Here is a 21,969-nt window from a genome sequence, read left to right as displayed (position 1 = left end):
AGGCGCCCGACATAACAGTTACATCCATGCTTACAGGCGCCCGACATAACAGTTACATCCATGCTTACAGGTGCCCGACATAACAGTTACATCCATGCTTACAGGCGCCCGACATAACAGTTACATCCATGCTTACAGGCGCCCGACATAACAGTTACATCCATGCTTACAGGTGCCTGACATAACAGTTACATCCATGCTTACCGGCGCCAGACATAACAGTTACATCCATGCTTACAGGCGCCAGAAATAGCAGTTACATCCATGCTTACCGGCGCCAGACATAGCAGTTACATCCATGCTTACAGGCGTCAGACATAAGTTACATCCATGCTTACAGGCGTCAGACATAAGTTACATCCATGCTTACAGGCGTCAGACATAACAGTTACATCCATGCTTACAGGCGCCCGACATAACAGTTACATCCATGCTTACAGGCGTCAGACATAACAGTTACATCCATGCTTACCGGCGCCAGACATAGCAGTTACATCCATGCTTACAGGCATCAGACATAACAGTTACATCCATGCTTACAGGCACCAGACATAGCAGTTACATCCATGCTTACAGGCATCAGACATAACAGTTACATCCATGCTTACAGGTGGGTGACATAACAGTTACATCCATGCTTACAGGTGCCCGACATAACAGTTACATCCATGCTTACAGGTGCCCGACATAACAGTTACATCCATGCTTACAGGTGCCCGACATAACAGTTACATCCATGCTTACAGGTGCCCGACATAACAGTTACATCCATGCTTACAGGTGCCCGACATAACAGTTACATCCATGCTTACAGGTGCCCGACATAACAGTTACATCCATGCTTACCGGCGCCAGACATAACAGTTACATCCATGCTTACAGGCACCTGACATAAGAGTTACATCCATGCTTACAGGCGTCAGACATAACAGTTACATCCATGCTTACAGGCGCCCGACATAACAGTTACATCCATGCTTACAGGTGCCCGACATAACAGTTACATCCATGCTTACAGGTGCCCGACATAACAGTTACATCCATGCTTACCGGCGCCCGACATAACAGTTACATCCATGCTTACAGGTGCCCGACATAACCGTTACATCCATGCTTATCGGCGCCCGACATAACAGTTACATCCATGCTTATCGGCGCCTGACATATCAGTTACATCCATGCTTATCGGCGCCTGACATAACAGTTACATCCATGCTTATCGGCGCCTGACATAACAGTTACATCCATGCTTACAGGCGCCCGACATAACAGTTAGATCCATGCTTACAGGTGCCCGACATAACAGTTACATCCATGCTTACTGGCGCCTGACATAACAGTTACATCCATGCTTACAGGTGCCCGACATATCAGTTATATCCATGCTTACTGGCGCCTGACATATCAGTTATATCCATGCTTACAGGTGCCCGACATAACAGTTACATCTATGCTTACAGGTGCCCGACATAACAGTTACATCCATGCTTACAGGTGCCCGACATAACAGTTACATCCATGCTTACAGGTGCCCGACATAACAGTTACATCCATGCTTACAGGTGCCCGACATAACAGTTGCATCCATGCTTACAGGTGCCCGACATAACAGTTACATCCATGCTTACAGGCGCCCGACATAACAGTTACATCCATGCTTAGAGGGGCCCGACATAACAGTTACATCCATGCTTACAGGTGCGTGACATAACAGTTACATCCATGTTTACAGGTGCCCGACATAACAGTTACATCCATGCTTACAGGTGCCCGACATAACAGTTACATCCATGCTTACAGGCGCCCGACATAACAGTTACATCCATGCTTACAGGCGCCCGACATAACAGTTACATCCATGCTTACAGGTGCCCGACATAACAGTTGCATCCATGCTTACAGGTGCCCGACATAACAGTTACATCCATGCTTACAGGTGCCCGACATAACAGTTACATCCATGCTTATCGGCGCCCGACATAACAGTTACATCCATGCTTACCGGCGCCCGACATAACAGTTACATCCATGCTTATCGGCGCCTGACATAGCAGTTACATCCATGCTTACCGGCGCCCGACATAACAGTTACATCCATGCTTACAGGTGCCCGACATAACAGTTACATCCATGCTTACAGGCACCCGACATAACAGTTACATCCATGCTTATCGGCGCCCGACATAACAGTTACATCCATGCTTACAGGTGCCTGATATAACAGTTACATCCATGCTTACAGGTGCCTGACATAACAGTTACATCCATGCTTATCGGCGCCCGACATAACAGTTACATCCATGCTTATCGGCGCCCGACATAACAGTTACATCCATGTTTACAGGTGCGTGACATAACAGTTACATCCATGCTTACAGGTGCCCGACATAACAGTTACATCCATGCTTACAGGCGCCCGACATAAGAGTTACATCCATGCTTATCGGCGCCCGACATAACAGTTACATCCATGCTTATCGGCGCCCGACATAACAGTTACATCCATGCTTATCGGCGCCTGACATAACAGTTACATCCATGCTTACAGGCGCCCGACATAACAGTTACATCCATGCTTACAGGCGCCCGACATAACAGTTACATCCATGCTAATCGGCGCCTGACATAGCAGTTACATCCATGCTTAGAGGGGCCCGACATAACAGTTACATCCATGCTTACAGGTGCCCGACATATCAGTTATATCCATGCTTACAGGCGCCCGACATATCAGTTACATCCATGCTTACAGGTGCCCGACATAACAGCTACATCCATGCTTACTGGCGCCTGACATAACAGTTACTTCCATGCTTACAGGTGCCCGACATAATAGTTACATCCATGCTTACAGGTGCCCGACATATCAGTTATATCCATGCTTACAGGTGCCCGACATAACAGTTACATCTATGCTTACAGGTGCCCGACATAACAGTTACATCCATGCTTACAGGTGCCCGACATAACAGTTACATCCATGCTTACAGGTGCCCGACATAACAGTTACATCCATGCTTACAGGTGCCCGACATAACAGTTACATCCATGCTTACAGGCGCCCGACATAACAGTTACATCCATGCTTACAGGTGCCCGACATAACAGTTGCATCCATGCTTACAGGTGCCCGACATAACAGTTACATCCATGCTTACCGGCGCCCGACATAACAGTTACATCCATGCTTACAGGTGCCCGACATAACCGTTACATCCATGCTTACAGGTGCCCGACATAACAGTTACATCCATGCTTACAGGTGCCCGACATAACAGTTACATCCATGCTTATCGGCGCCCGACATAACAGTTACATCCATGCTTATCGGCGCCTCACATATCCGTTACATCCATGCTTATCGGCGCCTGACATAACAGTTACATCCATGCTTACTGGCGCCTGACATAACAGTTACATCCATGCTTACAGGTGCCCGACATAACAGTTGCATCCATGCTTACAGGTGCCCGACATAACAGTTACATCCATGCTTACAGGCGCCCGACATAACAGTTACATCCATGCTTACAGGCATCAGACATAACAGTTGCATCCATGCTTACAGGTGCCCGACATAACAGTTACATCCATGCTTATCGGCGCCCGACATAACAGTTACATCCATGCTTATCGGCGCCTGACATAACAGTTACATCCATGCTTATCGGCGCCCGACATAACAGTTACATCCATGCTTATCGGCGCCCGACATAACAGTTACATCCATGCTTATCGGCGCCCGACATAACAGTTACATCCATGCTTATCGGCGCCTGACATAACAGTTACATCCATGCTTATCGGCGCCTGACATAACAGTTACATCCATGCTTACAGGTGCCCGACATAACAGTTACATCCATGCTTACAGGTGCCCGACATAACAGTTACATCCATGCTTACAGGTGCCCGACATAACAGTTACATCTATGCTTACAGGCGTCAGACATAACAGTTACATCCATGCTTACAGGTGCCCGACATAACAGTTGCATCCATGCTTATCGGCGCCCGACATAACAGTTACATCCATGCTTACAGGCGCCCGACATAGCAGTTACATCCATGCTTATCGGCGCCCGACATAACAGTTACATCCATGCTTATCGGCGCCTGACATAACAGTTACATCCATGCTTATCGGCGCCTGACATAACAGTTACATCCATGCTTACAGGCGCCCGACATAACAGTTACATCCATGCTTACAGGTGCCCAACATAACAGTTACATCCATGCTAACAGGAACCCATCGTTATAAATGTGACATCCATGGTAGTGAAAGGGCTTAAAGTGTGTCTAATAGTAAGATTACTGTAGTATCTACCAAGGATATTTCTGAAAGTGTTTCTTGCCTGCACAGTGTACTCCGTAAGAGGATGAGGCACAGAGTATTACAGCAGAGAAATCCTAGTGTCACGTAATGCAATAACATGGCGGAATCTCTTCCGTTCTCCCTTTTATTAGCGGAATCTGGCAGATTCCCAGCGTTTTATCTCATTCTGAGAATCTAAACATTGTTCAGAAATAAAACATCTCCAGCTTCCAGGTTTTCTCTTTTCAGTATTTCCTGTGTGTGACTTAAAGGGCCTAAATCAAGCCAAAACTTGAAAATTCATGTGCAATTCCAGTTAACCCAGTGGTCCAGGAAGCTGAGATATCAGGTGTTGTTTGCAGGGTCTTACTGCTTTTCTGCTTCAGGACTTTAGTACTTTCCCCTTCAAGATAAGAACCCAAATCCACTCATAACCTAAAAATTCAGGTCTGACGACAGCAAAAATCTTCAGGAAGCTAAGATACGAGGTGTTGTTTGCAGGGCATTGGTTGTTGCAGGATTTTGTTGCTCTCTTATTAAGGTTTAGAGCTCCAATGCACGGAAAACCACAGTTAACCCCAATATCCTAGATCCACATATGTCACACTCACAGTAGTTCAGGAAGCGGAGATATTAGGTGTTGTTTGCAGGTTCTTTGGACTCTCCTCTTTAGCTGCTTGTTTTGTTTTTTGCCTGAAATCTAAAGACTAAACCCACCAAAAACCTAAGCAAAAATCAAGTATGACTACATTTGAGCCCAATAACCTATTCATCCACGCATCTTATTCACTAGGGTCCAGGAAGCTGAGATAAGGGGTGCTGTTTGCAGGGTCTTTACAATGGATAGCGGTTTCAGACGTTCCTGTGCTCACCCTGGACACCTCTACGTCAAAGTTTGGTCACCAGTGTATTTCTCGGTCCCTGACTCTGCTGTGCTAAGAAGTCAAAAATAGTCACGCGAAGAACCACAGGGCACAATTATCCACCCAGCCTTATGTGCGTAGTAATAAAAAACGTTGTCATCCACATTTATCACAACAAAAGCAGATGGACTTGAAAAGAAATGGAAATTTGCAGATAATGGAAGTGACTGTATCAGAAAATTGCTTCCTGCCCTTTAAGACGCGTGACATTTACCTTCCAGTCTTCAATGTGCCGCACGTGATATATAACGCCACCTTTATTATATGTGATAGTCCAGTGACGGTGACGTTTCATTCATCGTTGGTTCCTGTCTGGATGAGATAGACGGTAACAGCAGAGTTCACACATTTTATATATATTTTTTTTTTTATAGCTTCTATTAAAATCCATCCAAAGGCGACAAATGCATCAAAACATGCAATAAAAAAACATCTATAAACTGAAGTGAGAGGTCAGACACATCACACGTCAACCTGCTCTATGTAAAATACACACGTCCTCTGCAGGTGGTGTCAAAGGTGTCATTCAATCTGGGTGCGTTACCTATTAGTCAGAGCGGAAAGCAGCTCCAAAGAGCGTCTCTCTCTCTCTCTCTGAAGGACCCGACACATCCCTGTATTACACTGACAGCCCATAGATTTCAATGAGAACTGTGTAATGCCTCATTTTCCCTGTGGTGGCGCTGCAGGGGAATTAAACACTTGCTGCACCCGGAGATTACAGGTGATCGATGGGGGTCCCAGCAGTGAACACATTCTGTGATGGTCGGGGGAACCTTATAACTTCTAATAAAAAAGGATCATCAAAAGCAGAAGCCCGTTTTACATTTTCCCACAATAGCAGCGTTCTGACCATCATAGGACGTAATAGTGTGTCAGTGGATGGAGCGGGCACAGCATCAGCAGCGGGTGCAGGCTGCAACATACAGCCGACATCCTCCTGCCACGACCGGGATCGGCAAACGAGGCATCTACGTGGGGGGGGGGCTCTAAAAAGAAGTTATGATACAGCGCACCCTGAATGTAAAATAATAGAGAAGAATATTGGGATAAGTCCAGAAGCATTAGTGCAGATGATACCGAGGCCGCTACACATCGCTTCACTGCGCAGGCGCCAGACTCAGGATTTTTCACCATTAATTTACATTTATCGCACGAGGGGCATGTTTTAGGATGATAAACCCCAGCAGTACAAAGACCTCTTTAATGCCCTAAAATCTAGTGACTGGTTCCATTTAAATGATAAATTTTTTGCCGGCTGCAGTCGCCACTAGGGGGAGCCCTCTGCATTTGGATGTATCAGCTTGTATTGAACTCAATGGGAACTGTAGAAATCTGTATGCAGTGAGCTCCCCCTAGTGGCAGCTGCAGGTGGTTCAGTGCCAGGATCCTTCTCACCACATTATGATAAAATCACCGCTATAGAAATCCGTTGCCAGCTGAAGGATTTCTTGGCTTGTGGCCACTTAACATGTAACTTCTGAGGGGGTTCATTTTAATTAGGCAAAGTCATTTAAGTTGGTGTCGTCTTTTGAGAAAATGAATGAACAGAAAAGCAATTGAATTGGAGGCCGGAGAAATAAATCAATTTACATTTCACATTTAATATCCGTCGAAGACATTAATAACCTGAGTGCAGTGACTAAACCTGCGGCGTCAGCGTCCACGAATCCAACGTTATGTCATCCAAGACTGCAATGCAAAACTATAAATTACTGCACGGGTCACTCGTCCTGGAAAGCATGGTCCCTTAAAAACCGCGCTGCAGACCCCTCCCACTTATTGCGGCTTATTCCCCTCAGTCTACGTACAGCAGTCTCCTGATAATGCCATTGCTTTTCCATTTACTAACTTTATGCTGAGCTGCAGTGTAAAGCATGACGGAAAGCAGTTCTGTCCCAGAATCCCTCTCACCACATGCCCCATAGCATTCGGAATTGAACTGCTTTCCGTCATGCTTTACACTGCAGCTCAGCTTTACATTCAGCAGCCTATTCCCATAGTGGTGTACCTACCATAGATGTCGACCATGCGACTTCTACGGGCCATGGGGTTAGAGGCATCCCGACACTGAACTGCTTTCCATCATGCTTTACACTGCAGCTCAGCATACGCTCTACAGGAAGTCAGTACATGGAGAGAGGATTTTTATTAAGGTTATTCTGCAGTTATAAAAAAAAATTATACCCCACCCGCACCCAGAGCTGCAGCAACCATTTTACAGTTATATCATGCGCTGTATTCCAGTAACATCCAGAGCTGCATTCACAATTCTGCTGTTACATCATGTCTTATACACCAGTCATATTGAAGTCTGTTTTTACACAATCTCTTATACTCCAGTCAGTTCCAAAGCTGCATTTATTATTCTACCACTTGTTCATATCTCCCATGTTCTCCCTGTTTGCTCAGCGTCTGCGCTGATAATGTGCTGCTGTGGCGCATTGTGGTAGATTTAGGGTTAATACCAGGCACCGCACAGCAGTCTAGAAAGCAAATGAACCAAAGTTACAAATAAAGTTATTTTGATATCACATGAAATATCTCAAAATGTCAATAATACTTATCACTACCTGTAAGAAGTGGTCCATGAAGTGCAACAGAATCCAAGGGGTCCAAGTCTAAAAAAAAGGTTGAGTGTTGACAGATTCCAAATGGCATCTAGCAGAATTATGAGTGCAGATCTGGATGTGACTGGAGTATAAGACATGATGTGACATCATCAGTACAACATAAGTGAAGTTTCCTGTAGTCAGAATATATTAAAAAATCATTTGCAGCATCTGATTGGTCCAAGTGTTCTGGATTATCAGATTTTTTCAGGATTATTTGACCGCAGTCGATGGATGAATTATTAGGGTATGTTCACACGGCTAAAAATCAGAAGCAGAACGCCTCCAAACCTCTGCCCATTGATTTCAATGGGAAACACGGCTGTTCCGACGGGCTGTTTTTTTTTTACTCCGCCGTCTTGAAAAACAGCCGCGTTAAAAAATCTCCGAGAAAAAGAAGTGCATGACCCTTCTTGAGCCGTAGAAAACTCCGCGAAAAACGCGTCCACACTCTACAATCTATACAGTCCACACTCTACAATCTATACAGTCCACACTCCACAATCTATACACACCCTATACAGTCCACAGTGACAGTCTACACTCTATACAGTCCGCACTCTACAATCTATACAGTCCACAATCTACAGTCTATACAGTCCACACTCTACAATCTATACAGTCCACAATCTACAGTCTATACAGTCCACACTCTACAATCTATACAGTCCACACTCCACAATCTATACACACCCTATACAGTCCACAGTGACAGTCTACACTCTATACAGTCTGCACTCTACAATCTATACAGTCCACAATCTACAGTCTATACAGTCCACACTCTACAATCTATACAGTCCACACTCTACAATCTATACAGTCCACATTGACCGTCTACACTCTATACAGTCCACAATCTACAGTCTATATAGTCCACAGTGACAGTCTACACTCTATACAGTCCACAATCTACAGTCTATATAGTCCACAGTGACAGTCTACACTCTATACAGTCCGCACTCTGCAGTCTATATAGTCCACAGTGACAGTCTACACTCTATACAGTCCACAATCTACAGTCTATATAGTCCACAGTGACAGTCTACACTCTATACAGTCCGCACTCTGCAGTCTATATAGTACATAGTCTAAACACTCTATACAGCCATCTATACATTTTGTACAGTCCACAGTTATACTGTCTGCTGAGCTGTGTATCTAATCCTATCATGTGTGATACTGTCTGCTGAGCTGTGAATCTAATCCTATCATGTGTGATACTGTCTGCTGAGCTGTGTATCTACTCCTGTAATTTGTGATACTTTCTGCAGAGCTGGTGTATCTAAGCCTATCATGTGTGATACTGTCTGCTGAGCTGTGTATCTAATCCTATCATGTGTGATACTGTCTGCTGAGCTGTGTATCTAATCCTATCATGTGTGATACTGTCTCCTGAGCTGTGTATCTAATCCTATCATGTGTGATACTGTCTGCTGAGCTGTGTATCTAATCCTATCATGTGTGATACTGTCTGCTGAACTGCTGTATATAATCCTATCATATGTGATACTCAGGGGCGTAACTAGGAAAGACTGGGCCCCATAGCAAACTTTTGACTAGGGCCCCCCCTCTGCTGGGTATCACGCAACCCCCCCCCCCCCTTTGTAGATAGTGCCTCCCTATAGATTCCACCACACAGCGCCCCCCTATAGATAGCACCATACACAGCCCCCTGCAGATAACGCCATACAGCCCCCCTGTAGATAACGCCATACAGACCCCCTCTGTAGATAACGCCATACAGCCCCCCTGTAGATAACGCCATACAGTCCCCCCTGTAGAGAATGCCATACAGAACCCCTCTGTAGATAACGCAATGTACCCCCCCCCCCCCCAAAAAAAAACGGCCTATAGTTTGTCCTACAAAAGACATGCATCCCCTATCCACAGGATTGGGGATACATGTGTGATCGCTGGCAGCGATAAGGAGAATGGGGGACCGAAAGTCCCCCGAAGTTCTCCATGACTAACCTCGGACTTCCGGCGTCTGCGCAGCTCAATAAAAATGAAAGGAGCGCTAGTCACGCATGCGCACAAGCGCGACCGGCGCTCCATTCATTTCTACGGAGCTGCCGACACAGACCCCGAGCTAGCCAATCAGTGTCATTGTAAGGCACTGGATGGTCAGGCACGGAACATGCCCGGCCATTCAGTGCTAATACATGTATTTGGCTGCCGCTAGCACTGGGGCCCCCTCCGGTGCTAGCGACACCTACAGGCATGAGAGGGCCTGTGTAAGGCTCGGCGTCGCGGGCCCCACAGTAGCGACGCTACCGCTGTAGTAGCCATAACGGCTGCTAGCGGCGCCACCGGGCCCCCTCAAGCCCCGGGCCCCGTAGCAGCCGCTACTGCTGCTACCGCGGTAGTTACGCCACTGGTGATACTGTCTGCTGAGCTGGTGTATCTAATCCTATCATATGCAATACTGTACGCTGAGCTGTGTATCTAATCCTATCATGTGTGATACTGTCTGCTGAGCCGTGTATCTAATCCCATCATGTGTGATACTGCCTGCCGAGCCTTGTATCTAATCCTCTCCTGTGTGATACTGTCTGCTGAGCCACTGTATCTAATCCTATCACTTATGATACTGTCTGCTGAAATGTCACTTTCCAGAGCCCCTGTGGATAATGATACGCTGAGTTTTATCTTCTTCTGCCGCGTTCTGCTTTAGAATTGCTCGGATTATTCCTTTATAGAAAGAAAATGGATTTGTTGCTTGAGCGGATAATTGGTAATACTCTGTTATAAAGCGTGAGTGGCAGAGCGGGCACCTGCCGCCCCCGGGATATGGGCTCCTGGGTGACTGTAAACACCTCCTTCATGTAGACGACTCGCTCCCCGACTCACCAGTTAATAACTTGTGTCTTGCAGGAGACTGGCGAAGTCGACGCTCCTGCTAATCCCGCTGTTTGGAATACACTATATCGTGTTTGCCTTCTTCCCAGACAACTATAAGGTGGAGGTGAAAATGGTCTTCGAGCTCATTCTTGGCTCCTTCCAGGTAGGAAACTCTGCAGGAAACTAGGGCGACACACGGGGTGACATGGAGCTGGGGTATAAGGGTCGTGACCTGGAAATAAAACTGAATCATCAAAAGTTCTGTAACATTATAATATACAATTTTGAAAGTTTCAATTCCTAGCCATTTGCAAGTTCTTGTTGTCAGTGAATGGAAGCACACTTATTTACATTCAAGAGTGAAAACCTCACCCGGAGGACGGGTTTGTTTCATTCTATCAGTCAGGAGTTCAAGACAAAAAGCAGATCTGGAATGTCTCCATACACTGACAGCAAGCATATCTGGAATGTCTCAATTCACTGACCGCAAGCAGAGAAATGTAAACATACATAAAAACCTATTGTATACATAAAACGGTTAAAATCCTATAAAAACTATGTCCACCGTTGCAAATACATTTTTTGGTATTTGTCCCAGGGCATCTAAAGTAAAAAATTAAACAACTTTACAAATGTCCCATTGTTTGTGTCTACAGCTCCTGTGCAAACCTGTGTCTCCATGGTAACAAAGAACAAGCAAACCCAGTGTAGTCTGAGCCCGGAGACATATTGCCTGAGATGTATTCCCTACTTCTTACTAATATACAGTTGGTAGGTTAGAAATCAGTAAGAAACAGCTGCAAGAGCCGATGACTGCATCAGGATCACACTACATAGGGGTTGTTTGTCTGTTACCATGGAGACGCATAGGTTTGCATTGGAACTGTAGAAACCAAGTCATAGGTTGTAACTCAGGATCAGTACAGGATAAGTAATGTAATGTATGTACACAGTGACTCCACCAGCAGAATAGTGAGTGCAGCTCTGGAGTATAATACAGGATATAACTCAGGATCAGTACAGGATAAGTAATGTAATGTATGTACACAGTGACTCCACCAGCAGAATAGTGAGTGCAGCTCTGGAGTATAATACAGGATGTAACTCAGGATCAGTACTGGATAAGTAATGTAATGTATGTACACAGTGACTCCACCAGCAGAATAGTGAGTGCAGCTCTGGAGTATAATACAGGATGTAACTCAGGATCAGTACAGGATAAGTAATGTAATGTATGTACACAGTGACTCCACCAGCAGAATAGTGAGTGCAGCTCTGGAGTATAATACAGGATGTAACTCAGGATCAGTACAGGATAAGTAATGTAATGTATGTATACAGTGACTCCACCAGCAGAATAGTGAGTGCAGCTCTGGAGTATAATACAGGATGTAACTCAGGATCAGTACAGGATAAGTAATGTAATGTATGTACACAGTGACTCCACCAGCACAATAGTGAGTGCAGCTCTGGAGTATAATACAGGATGTAACTCAGGATCAGTACAGGATAAGTAATGTAATGTATGTACACAGTGCCTCCACCAGCAGAATAGTGAGTGCAGCTCTGGAGTATAATACAGGATGTAACTCAGGATCAGTACAAGATAAGTAATGTATGTACACAGTGACCACCAGCAGAATAGTGAGTGCAGCTCTGGAGTATAATACAGGATGTAACTCAGGCTCAGTACAGTATAAGTAATGTAATGTATGTACACAGTGACTCCACCAGCAGAATAGTGAGTGCAGCTCTGGAGTATAATACAGGATGTAAGTCAGGATCAGTACAGGATAAGTAATATAATGGTACACAGTGACTCCACCAGCAGAATAGTGAGTGCAGCTCTGGAGTATAATACAGGATGTAACTCAGGATCAGTACAGGATAAGTAATGTAATGTATGTACACAGTGACTCCACCAGCAGAATAGTGAGTGCAGCTCTGGAGTATAATACAGGATGTAAGTCAGGATCCGTACAGGATAAGTAATGTAATGTATGTACACAGTGACTCTACCAGCAGAATAGTGAGTGCAGCTCTGGAGTATAATACAGGATGTAACTCAGGATCAGTACAGGATAAGTAATGTAATGTATGTACACAGTGACTCCACCAGCAGAATAGTGAGTGCAGCTCTGGAGTATAATACAGGATGTAAGTCAGGATCAGTACAGGATAAGTAATGTAATGTATGTACACAGTGACTCTACCAGCAGAATAGTGAGTGCAGCTCTGGAGTATAATACAGGATGTAACTCAGGATCAGTACAGGATAAGTAATGTAATGTATGTACACAGTGACTACACCAGCAGAATAGTGAGTGCAGCTCTGGAGTATAATACAGGATATAACTCAGGATCAGTACAGGATAAGTAATGCAATGTATGTACACAGTGACTCCATCAGCAGAATAGTGAATGCAGCTCTGGAGTATAATACAGGATGTAACTCAGGATCAGTACAGGATAAGTAATGTAATGTATGTACACAGTGACTCCACCAGCAGAATAGTGAGTGCAGCTCTGGAGTATAATACAGGATGTAACTCAGGATCAGTACAGGATAAGTAATGTAATGTATGTACACAGTGACTCCACCAGCAGAATAGTGAGTGCAGCTCTGGAGTATAATACAGGATGTAACTCAGGATCAGTACAGGATAAGTAATGTAATGTATGTACACAGTGACTCCACCAGCAGAATAGTGAGTGCAGCTCTGGAGTATAATACAGGATATAACTCAGGATCAGTACAGGATAAGGAATGTAATGTATGTACACAGTGACTCCACCAGCAGAATAGTGAGTGCAGCTCTGGAGTATAATACAGGATGTAACTAATATATATTTACAATGTTACTCTGCTGTTTCTGTGGCTGTTTACATTGTTTGTTTCCTCTCTATCTGTCTAGGGTTTTGTGGTGGCGATTCTATATTGTTTTCTGAATGGAGAGGTAAGAAGAAATCTATTCTCAGTAGAAGGACATGCACTGAGTTTCACGCAGAAGACTCTCGCTGCGTGAAAAGCCCCATTGAAATCAATGGGTCCGTGTGCTGCGCGTGATTTCCGTGCTCAGCACACGGACATTGTTCACGTACATGTGAATAGGCCCTAAGTCTTATTGATAATATTTCCTGTGTGTGCAATGATAATAACAAAGATGACATTATAATTAATAATAACAACCAATCAGATTCCTAGTAACATTATACATTTTAGGACTGTAAGATGTTATCAAGCATCTGATTGGTTGTCATAGGCAGCACCATTGTTATTTTATTTCATTACTTGGAGTTTTTGGTTATTTTTTGTATACTTTCTATATACATTGTCACCACTGTCTCTTCAGGAGGGAGCAACATCTGGGAAGTTTCTTCTTTTCTATTACTTTAGGCCCATGGGTCATTTCTGAAATCCTGCTCTGGCCTTGCGCGAACTATACACATATCGTCTGATCCAGAGCTCCAAATCACCTGCAGTCACCACTAGGAGGAGCTCAAGAGCCTGCTGCATACTGTGTTATTATAGAGTTTAATGTATAAGCAGTATGCAGTACGCGCCCCCTAGTGGCGGCTGTAGGCAAAAATAATGTTATCTTTTATCTCTATGGCTCTGCAAGGGATTTGGCGCTCAGTATCAGGAAAACAAAACTATATGGGCTGAGAAATGAATTATCACAGAATGCTGGACCTAAAAATAATATGTTGATAAAAGGTGGACATTCACTTTAAAGGGGGTCTCTATTAGGGTATGTTCACACGAGGGCGTCCGTTACGGCTGAAATTACGGGGATGTTTCAGCCTGAAAACATCCCCGTAATTTCAGCCGTAACGGCATGTGCAGGCGCTTGAACGCCGCGTCAATTACGGGCGTAATTGGCGCTGCTATTCATTGGAGTCAATGAATAACGGCTCCAATTACGGCCAAAGAAGTGACAGGTCACTTCTTTGACGCGGGCGTCTATTTACGTGCCGTCATTTGACAGCGGCGCGTAAATTACGCCTCGTGTGAACAGACAAACGTCTGCCCATTGCTTTCAATGGGCAGATGTTTGTCAGCGCTATTGAGGCGCTCTTTTCAGACGTAATTTGGGGCAAAAACGCCCGAATTACGTCCGTAAATAGGCCGTGTGAACATACCCTTATGGACAATCTCTATCTATTAGAAGGGTCACATGACTATAAGCTGATCTCAAAGTGTCCCAGTGCTGGGATCCTCAGCGATCATCTGTAATCTTTGGTAAACCTGGCAGTAAGTGTTCAATTTCCCAGCAGCGCCACTTCAGGTGAAACTAAGCATTACACAGTGTCCATTCATATCAATGTGTTGTGTGTATAATACACGACAGGTCAGAGAGAGAGAGACGCTTTATGTAACCACTCTCCATTCTGGTCAAGTGATGTGGATCCTGAACAGAGGACCACCCCCCCCCCCTCTAATAATTACCTAATAGGGTGTATGGGAACGGGGACCTAAAGTTGTCATCAATATAAAGACATTGTTATTGTGGTAAAATATTTTGTTTATAAATTGATTTAAATAAAGATTTTTTAATTTTGTAAAAAATGTTTATTTGTTTTTTAGGTTCAAGCAGAGCTAAAACGTAAATGGCGAAGATGGCACCTTGAGAGGTGCCCAGGAAAAGACATGAAATATCACCACCCTTCACTGGGCAGCAACGGGACCAACTTCAGCACCCAGATTTCTATGTTGACGAAAAGCAGTCCGAAGACCCGGAGATGTTCTGGATTCCAAGCGGAGTTTTCTTCAGTCTGATGTGGGAAGGATCAGTCTAACAGCTTTGGCGCAAGGCATTTTGCCAAATAGTGACGTCACCGGCTTGAAGTGGATTCGGCAGGAAGCATGAACACTCATTCTCTGGAATTGCACTTTATAGGGTTGCGTAACCCCCCCCCCCCCACTATTCTCGACCAAGCGGACCATTTTTCGAAAGTTTACCGAAACAAGACATGGATCTTTTACGGCTTCATACTGGAATGTCTTATAACAATTTCTTTGAGCGAGTCTTAAAAAAAGAAGAGTCTTAAAAAAACTAAAAAAAACTTTTGGAAACTTTTCAAAAAGTTCAAAATATATTTATTTAATATTCAACTTTACGTGTGAAAAATATCTTCGAGAAAAGACGTAAATGGACAAGAGGAACGGACATGAAGTCAAATCTAATAAGCTAAGAAATTATCGGACTGGGTTTCCAGGCCCGTTTTATATTTAATGTTAAAAAAAAAAAAATTAAAAAATGTAAAAAAAAAATATTTGTATAGCGCTAAGTAAATCAAATCTTGTACGTAAAAAATTAAGAAAATGCACAAGACGTTCTACAAAATATATATATTTTTTCTTTTTGTAATAATCTTTTTTTGGAGTATAGTTTTCTGCCACAGATCTTACTGGATGGCATTCATGGCGCTGCCCGTCGGTGACGTCAGTCCGGCCTATCGTGGAGCTTAGTGAATTTTTGCTATTTTTAACTTTCAGAGCTAATTTACTGCATTTCTGGGAGTCTTAAGTGAAGAAATGACTAGTAATAAATTTGTGCCAGAGCTAAGATACTCCTTACAGGAAACACAGGGAGAAGATAAATAGACATGTTTGACCCTCTCAAGCTTATCTAACAATCTGCCCAAAAAAACTTTTTTTTTGTCAGATATAAAAAATGATCTAATAAGATAAATATGGGAAGCTGCACAGTTTATCTCCAGGATGTAGAAGGAGCCATATACCATATATTACCCGTTACTTCAGATTTATGCTGTATTCATTGTAGTGCTTAAAGGAGTTTTACCACCTCATGTGTGATAAAATGTCTCATGTTGTAGATCTCTTCTCGGTTAGAATGAGTTCTCTGTCATATCTATATGACGTTTTCTTCAAAAGTTATTGCAAATTGTATTTTTTTTTACTTGCAGTACCACCTTCGGCCACTGTTGTTGAAAAAATAGTTTTTCATAGACTCCAATGCAACAGCGCCCCCAGCACTGATTTAGTTTAGATCTAAGTTGGTAAAAAAAATGCTTATATTTGAACTTTAATAACTTTGGAATAAAATATTCAACAGAAATGTCGGAATCCTCATGATAATCAGCAAGAAGAGATCTACAACATATCTCATAGTCCAAAAATAGGTCAAATGTCCCTTTAAATGATTAGTCCTTCACTGAATTCTAAACCAGGCACCAGAGGATGTGGATTGTACGGTATTTTGACATCCTCTGCTGCCTGCTAAGACTACTTGACCAGCAACTACCACTCCGCTATATTGTGGCTACCTCCACTTAACAATAAAGGGTGTGTACACTTTTGCAAACTCTTATAAAAAACATTTCCTTAACAAAATGGAGCAACTTTGCAAAAAGCCTTGATTAAAAATCACCAACCATTTTGTGTATACAGCTTCTATGCAGATTTATGTGTCTCCATGGTAGCAGACTATAAACAAACCTTGTGCAATCTGATCCTGCAGTCACATGTTACTCCTACTGTCTGCAAGTTCTGAAGAAGAGGAGGCAGAAAAAGTGGAGTAAACCACAACTACAGGATCATCCTACACAAGGTTTGTTTCTAGTTTGTAACCATGGAAACAAATAGGTCTGCATTGGAGCTGTATACACAAAACGGTAGGAGATTTTTAATCAGGACTATTGACACAATTGCTTAATTTTTTATTTTACATGCATTGTTGCATTAAACATTTTTGGATTTGGTTCCCTTTTTCCTTTCCTTGTTTTATAAGACTTGATTTCTTAGACGAAGTCTTCACAGCCGTGCAGCATATAGAATGCATAGGGTCAACCTCGCTTTTCATTTTAATATTGAATTCCCATGGATCCGAACCATCTATTTGCAGCCGGGCATAGACCTTTCTAAAAATCAGATGTGTCTATTTGCACATACTAATGGAACTCTATGAGATCAATAAAATGACAGCGATCAGTCACCCTCCCCCACCTTCTAGCCTTTAACTTACTATATACAATATAAGCCGACAAGTGACTAATTTATGACAAGCACATGCTACATTGGTAAAAGGAGAACTCCAGTCAAAAATGGAAACTGGCCTTTTCCATATGTATTTAGGTATCCCAGACCTGCACGCTGTTTTCCCAGTATTCAGTGTTACAGTATGGTTTCTACAGTGTATCAACTCATGGCTGTTCTATCCATGACGCATATTTCTGCATGTGTCAGACTCCACTTTCATTTTTAAAGGGGTTGTCTAATCACACACAACTTGTCAGGCTCCACCCCCTTCTTTAAAGGGGTTGTCTAATCATACACAACTTGTCAGGCTCCACCCCCTTCTTTAAAGGGGTTGTCCAATCACACACATCTTGTCAGGCTCCACCCCTTCTTTAAAGGGGTTGTCTAATCACACACAACTTGTCAGGCTCCACCCCCTTCTTTAAAGGGGTTGTCTAATTACACACAACTTGTCAGGCTCCACCCCCTTCTTTAAAGGGGTTGTCTAATCACACACAGCTTGTCAGGCTCCACCCCCTTCTTTAAAGGGGTTGTCTAATCACACACAACTTGCCAAGCTCCAACCCCTTCTTTAAAGGGGTTGTCTAATCAGACACAACTTGTCAGGCTTCACTCCCTCCTTTAAAGGGGTTGTATAATTACACACAACTTGTCAGGCTCCACCCCCTTCTTTAAAGGGGTTGTCTCATTATAGACAACTGCTGTATGGCAAATGTAGTTTCAGATGGAGGGCCGTCCATGTAATACATGAATGGCCCAAGTCCGCGAGAGCGAAAGCTTATACTTGTCAGTGTTTCTCCGCTCTGGCTCAAAGAGAGGAGTCCTGGGGCTGGGTCCCCATCTATAAAATCCATAAGTCCTTAAAGGCATATGAACAGGGGTTGTCCTGATAGGACAACCCCTTTAGTTCCCATTTCTCTACACAGCCATCAAGTTGCAAGTGCACACAGTTATGTGACAACTAAGCTCCGCCCAAGATCTAAAAAGTAGAATTTTGAAATGATGCATCATGGGAAATAACAAAAAATGGAGACTATGCATTTCCAGTGTACAATTTACCATCCTGATTACCATTGGTCTCCTACAGAAGGAGGTGGGGGGGGGGCATCTGATTGGAAAAGTGTAATATTTTGTGATGACTGGAGTTCCCCTTTAAATCCGTCACTATCTTATCAGCCACCTCATAGCGCCTCAGATATTCTCTATTTCTAAGAATCAGAAGCTTTTTTCTTGCAATAGATGACTTGACGCTAGATGTTATTTCTTAGTATAAAGGAGCGGGGATTTTAAAAGAGATTTAATATTTAATTTCTACAGAGACTGAGCAGAATTTTAAATATCTGCTGAAAGTAACCAAAATAGTCCGTCTGATAGCGGCTGCACTTCTGAGTTCACCGATAAGAGGGTTTAGCATCCTAAATGATGTAACCCCCATTGATATGCAGAGGGAATCTGGAAAATTGCGGAATCATTTGGTTTGCAGACTATTTTCATCCCATTAATGCTCGGTGTAGTTGATCTAGAAAGTATAAAGATGTAACAGAGCGGAGATCATTTGGCACAATGTTCCGTAATATCACGATGATTTCTGTCAAGTAAATGCACGTTATAGTTCAATGACAAGTTCAGCTCTGCTATTTCAGTATATGTGACCTGTATAGGATTTTCTCAGTGGTGGGTCAACAGTCATTAGGGGATTTCTTGTAACACCAAGGTACCCTATAGAGAAAGTACAGTCCTGCTCAAGTATGGACAGAGATATTGGAGGAGGGCATTACTTATATTTAGAACTTGCAGTACCACTTTTTACCACCATATTTTTCATAGATACCAATGCAACAGCGCCCCCAGCTCTGATTTGATTTATATCTTATTTGGTAAGAAATTGAATAACTTTACAATAAAGTATCTCCCAGAAATAGTACAACCCTTTTATTAATCAGCAAGAATTGAGCCAGACTATATTAGATATTCTGAAAATAGGTGGCACCTCCCCCCCCCCCTAAATTGATTAGTATTTTGGTGGGAAGGGGATTAGATCCCATATGCCCCTCTTTTGTATACGTATGTATATACAGTCAGTAAACGTCCCAGCTTATCTGTTCCACCACCTCCAGGCCATATAAAATATCTCAATAATCAGTGAGTGGAGATTCATTGGCTTTCAGTATAGATTAATGCATATCCAATAGAAGATGTACTAAATTGATGAAAGACCCCAGAGCATAGGGATCCCTATTCTGGGGCTGATCTTTCTTTGACTTCACCAAAACCACAAAATAATGTTCTCCATCTTACTGATTTGAAACCCTATACAACCTCATCACCTTATCCTTCCTTTACCCAAGATGCACATATTGGGATAGAGGCAGAAGGGAGACTGGGTGACAAAACACCCTTTCCCCAAATACCAATTTGGAAATGTGAGCCTGCACTTAAGGTGTAGCCCATACCCTAGCCCCCTGTCTCCCAGGCCTCATAGCACGATTGCCTATATCACGGATTTGCCACTTGACTATAATGGGTTGATTCAAGCAGTAGTCCTCAAACCATTACAGTAATGGGGTCTATACCAGGCCAATTCGTCGCAAGTGTTTTACCTTGGACCGTGGCATAAGATACAGTGAGGTATAAAGTAACAAGTATATTAAGTGATCCTGAGTAGACAAGAAAGATTAGGGTGATTGAAAGAGAAGAATATATGAAGAGCAGGACTCCAGTCAGGGGGGACCGCCATGGGTCCATTACCTTCCCACTATTAAACCCTTTAGGAAATGAAAGAAAATTGGAAATGTTACCCTATCTACAATAATCCGATGACTATAGACATTTTGTGATGACTTGGCTGATAGATAAATGTATACTTTATTAAAGCATAATGTAAATGATAAATTCACAAATATATATATATATAATTCTCTATGACTTTTTTTATATTTTGTAAATCAAGTAAATCTAGCATTAAAGTTTATTGATTGGATGGCAGCAAGTGGCAGCTGACAAACTGGCACCTGCTATATGTGTACCCAGCGACCAAGGAAAAGCCTGTATTTAATTTGATTTAAGGGAATGAAATATTTGGTAGCAAGCCCATAGGCCTCCGGCTTCAGGCCCCAAAAATGTCTACATATAATGTATGTAAATGATGGGGCCTTTAAGATGCACCTACAGCTTACCCCGGCACTAGACGACATTAAAAGCAATTACCTCATTGACTCACCCTACCTCTTAGGAAATATTTAAGAAGCTTTTATAAGTCTTTTGCAGAGGACAAAGTTATACATATAGTTCTTTTTTATTATAAATATTTAGTCAATCATGTACTTTGCTCGCTAGGATTTACAGGGTAACCACAATATCCCATTTCCAGGGCAAAATGTAAATGGGACCACACCAGCATCTGCCCCAAGAACCCCTCTGTCCCCAGATCTACTCACTTTTTGTTTTTATACGACTTTTTCCCTTTATGGTAATGAAAAATAGCCTCAACGGATTGGACAACTGGTATTAAAAAAAAAAAAAAATCAAAAATTTAGGGGAAAATTTTAACTTTCAAGAGGTTAAAATCTCTTATTTTTTTAAATTTGCTTAATCTGGGCCTGTTTTTAAAAAAAGGACTAAGAGTGTGAACCTCGGCTCAGTGAGGCATAACAAGTCCCCTACAGCGGTCAAAGTATATGGTTAAAACTGTAGTAACTCTGAGAGAATTATCTTCTCCGTAGACAGAGGCACAGAACAATTTTATTGCATCCCTGCAGCGTTTTTGGACAAAGAATACAAGTGTTCGATGCTGAGGCCTGCTGATATGCTTTTCAAAAAGTTCTGCTTAAAGAGGAAAATATATTTCCCTTATGCTTAAAAAGAAAATAAAAAAAAGACATTGCAACATTGTGGCTAAATTTTTAAAAATGTAACAACTTACCACTTCCCCTAAAGTTAAAAGAAATCCGTACTGAATTGAAATGGTTGTTCCACGACAACCACATTTAACTTTTATGACCCATCATAAAAAGAAGTTAGGAGAGGGTTTGACCTTTGTGACCTCCACCGTTACCGAGGTCGAAAAAGTAATAGAAGCTGTTATAGGACAACCCTTTAAGTGATCCTTTTTTCTAAAGCTCCAATGGGGGTTTTCACCCAATGGGACATGTATCACCAGACAGATTTATCATGCAGGAGTCTAGGAAATCTTGGAGACATTCCCTTTCCCAGGTGCAATTTGTGCTGCTGTTTTTGATTTATTTTTTAAAAAAAATTCAGGAAAAATAT

General features: G+C 42.8%; 1 protein-coding gene across 1 annotated transcript in view; it reads left to right on the top strand.

Moving 5' to 3' along the window:
* Positions 1-20,618, top strand: part of LOC142652626 (vasoactive intestinal polypeptide receptor-like) — a 33,484-nt gene extending 12,866 nt beyond the window's left edge. The window contains exons 2-5 of the mRNA XM_075828282.1: positions 543-610; positions 10,731-10,860; positions 13,613-13,654; positions 15,286-20,618. Of these exons, the coding sequence (XP_075684397.1) occupies positions 543-610; positions 10,731-10,860; positions 13,613-13,654; positions 15,286-15,477 (432 nt within the window). The 3' untranslated portion in view covers positions 15,478-20,618. The remainder of the gene's footprint in view (positions 1-542; positions 611-10,730; positions 10,861-13,612; positions 13,655-15,285) is intronic.
* The last annotated feature ends 1,351 nt before the right edge of the window (positions 20,619-21,969 follow it).

This window comes from Rhinoderma darwinii, chromosome 5, assembly GCF_050947455.1.
Source record: "Rhinoderma darwinii isolate aRhiDar2 chromosome 5, aRhiDar2.hap1, whole genome shotgun sequence".
Lineage (NCBI taxonomy): Eukaryota > Metazoa > Chordata > Amphibia > Anura > Rhinodermatidae > Rhinoderma > Rhinoderma darwinii.
Note: the sequence above shows the minus strand (reverse complement) of the source record. Positions and strands in the feature narration are given on the sequence as shown.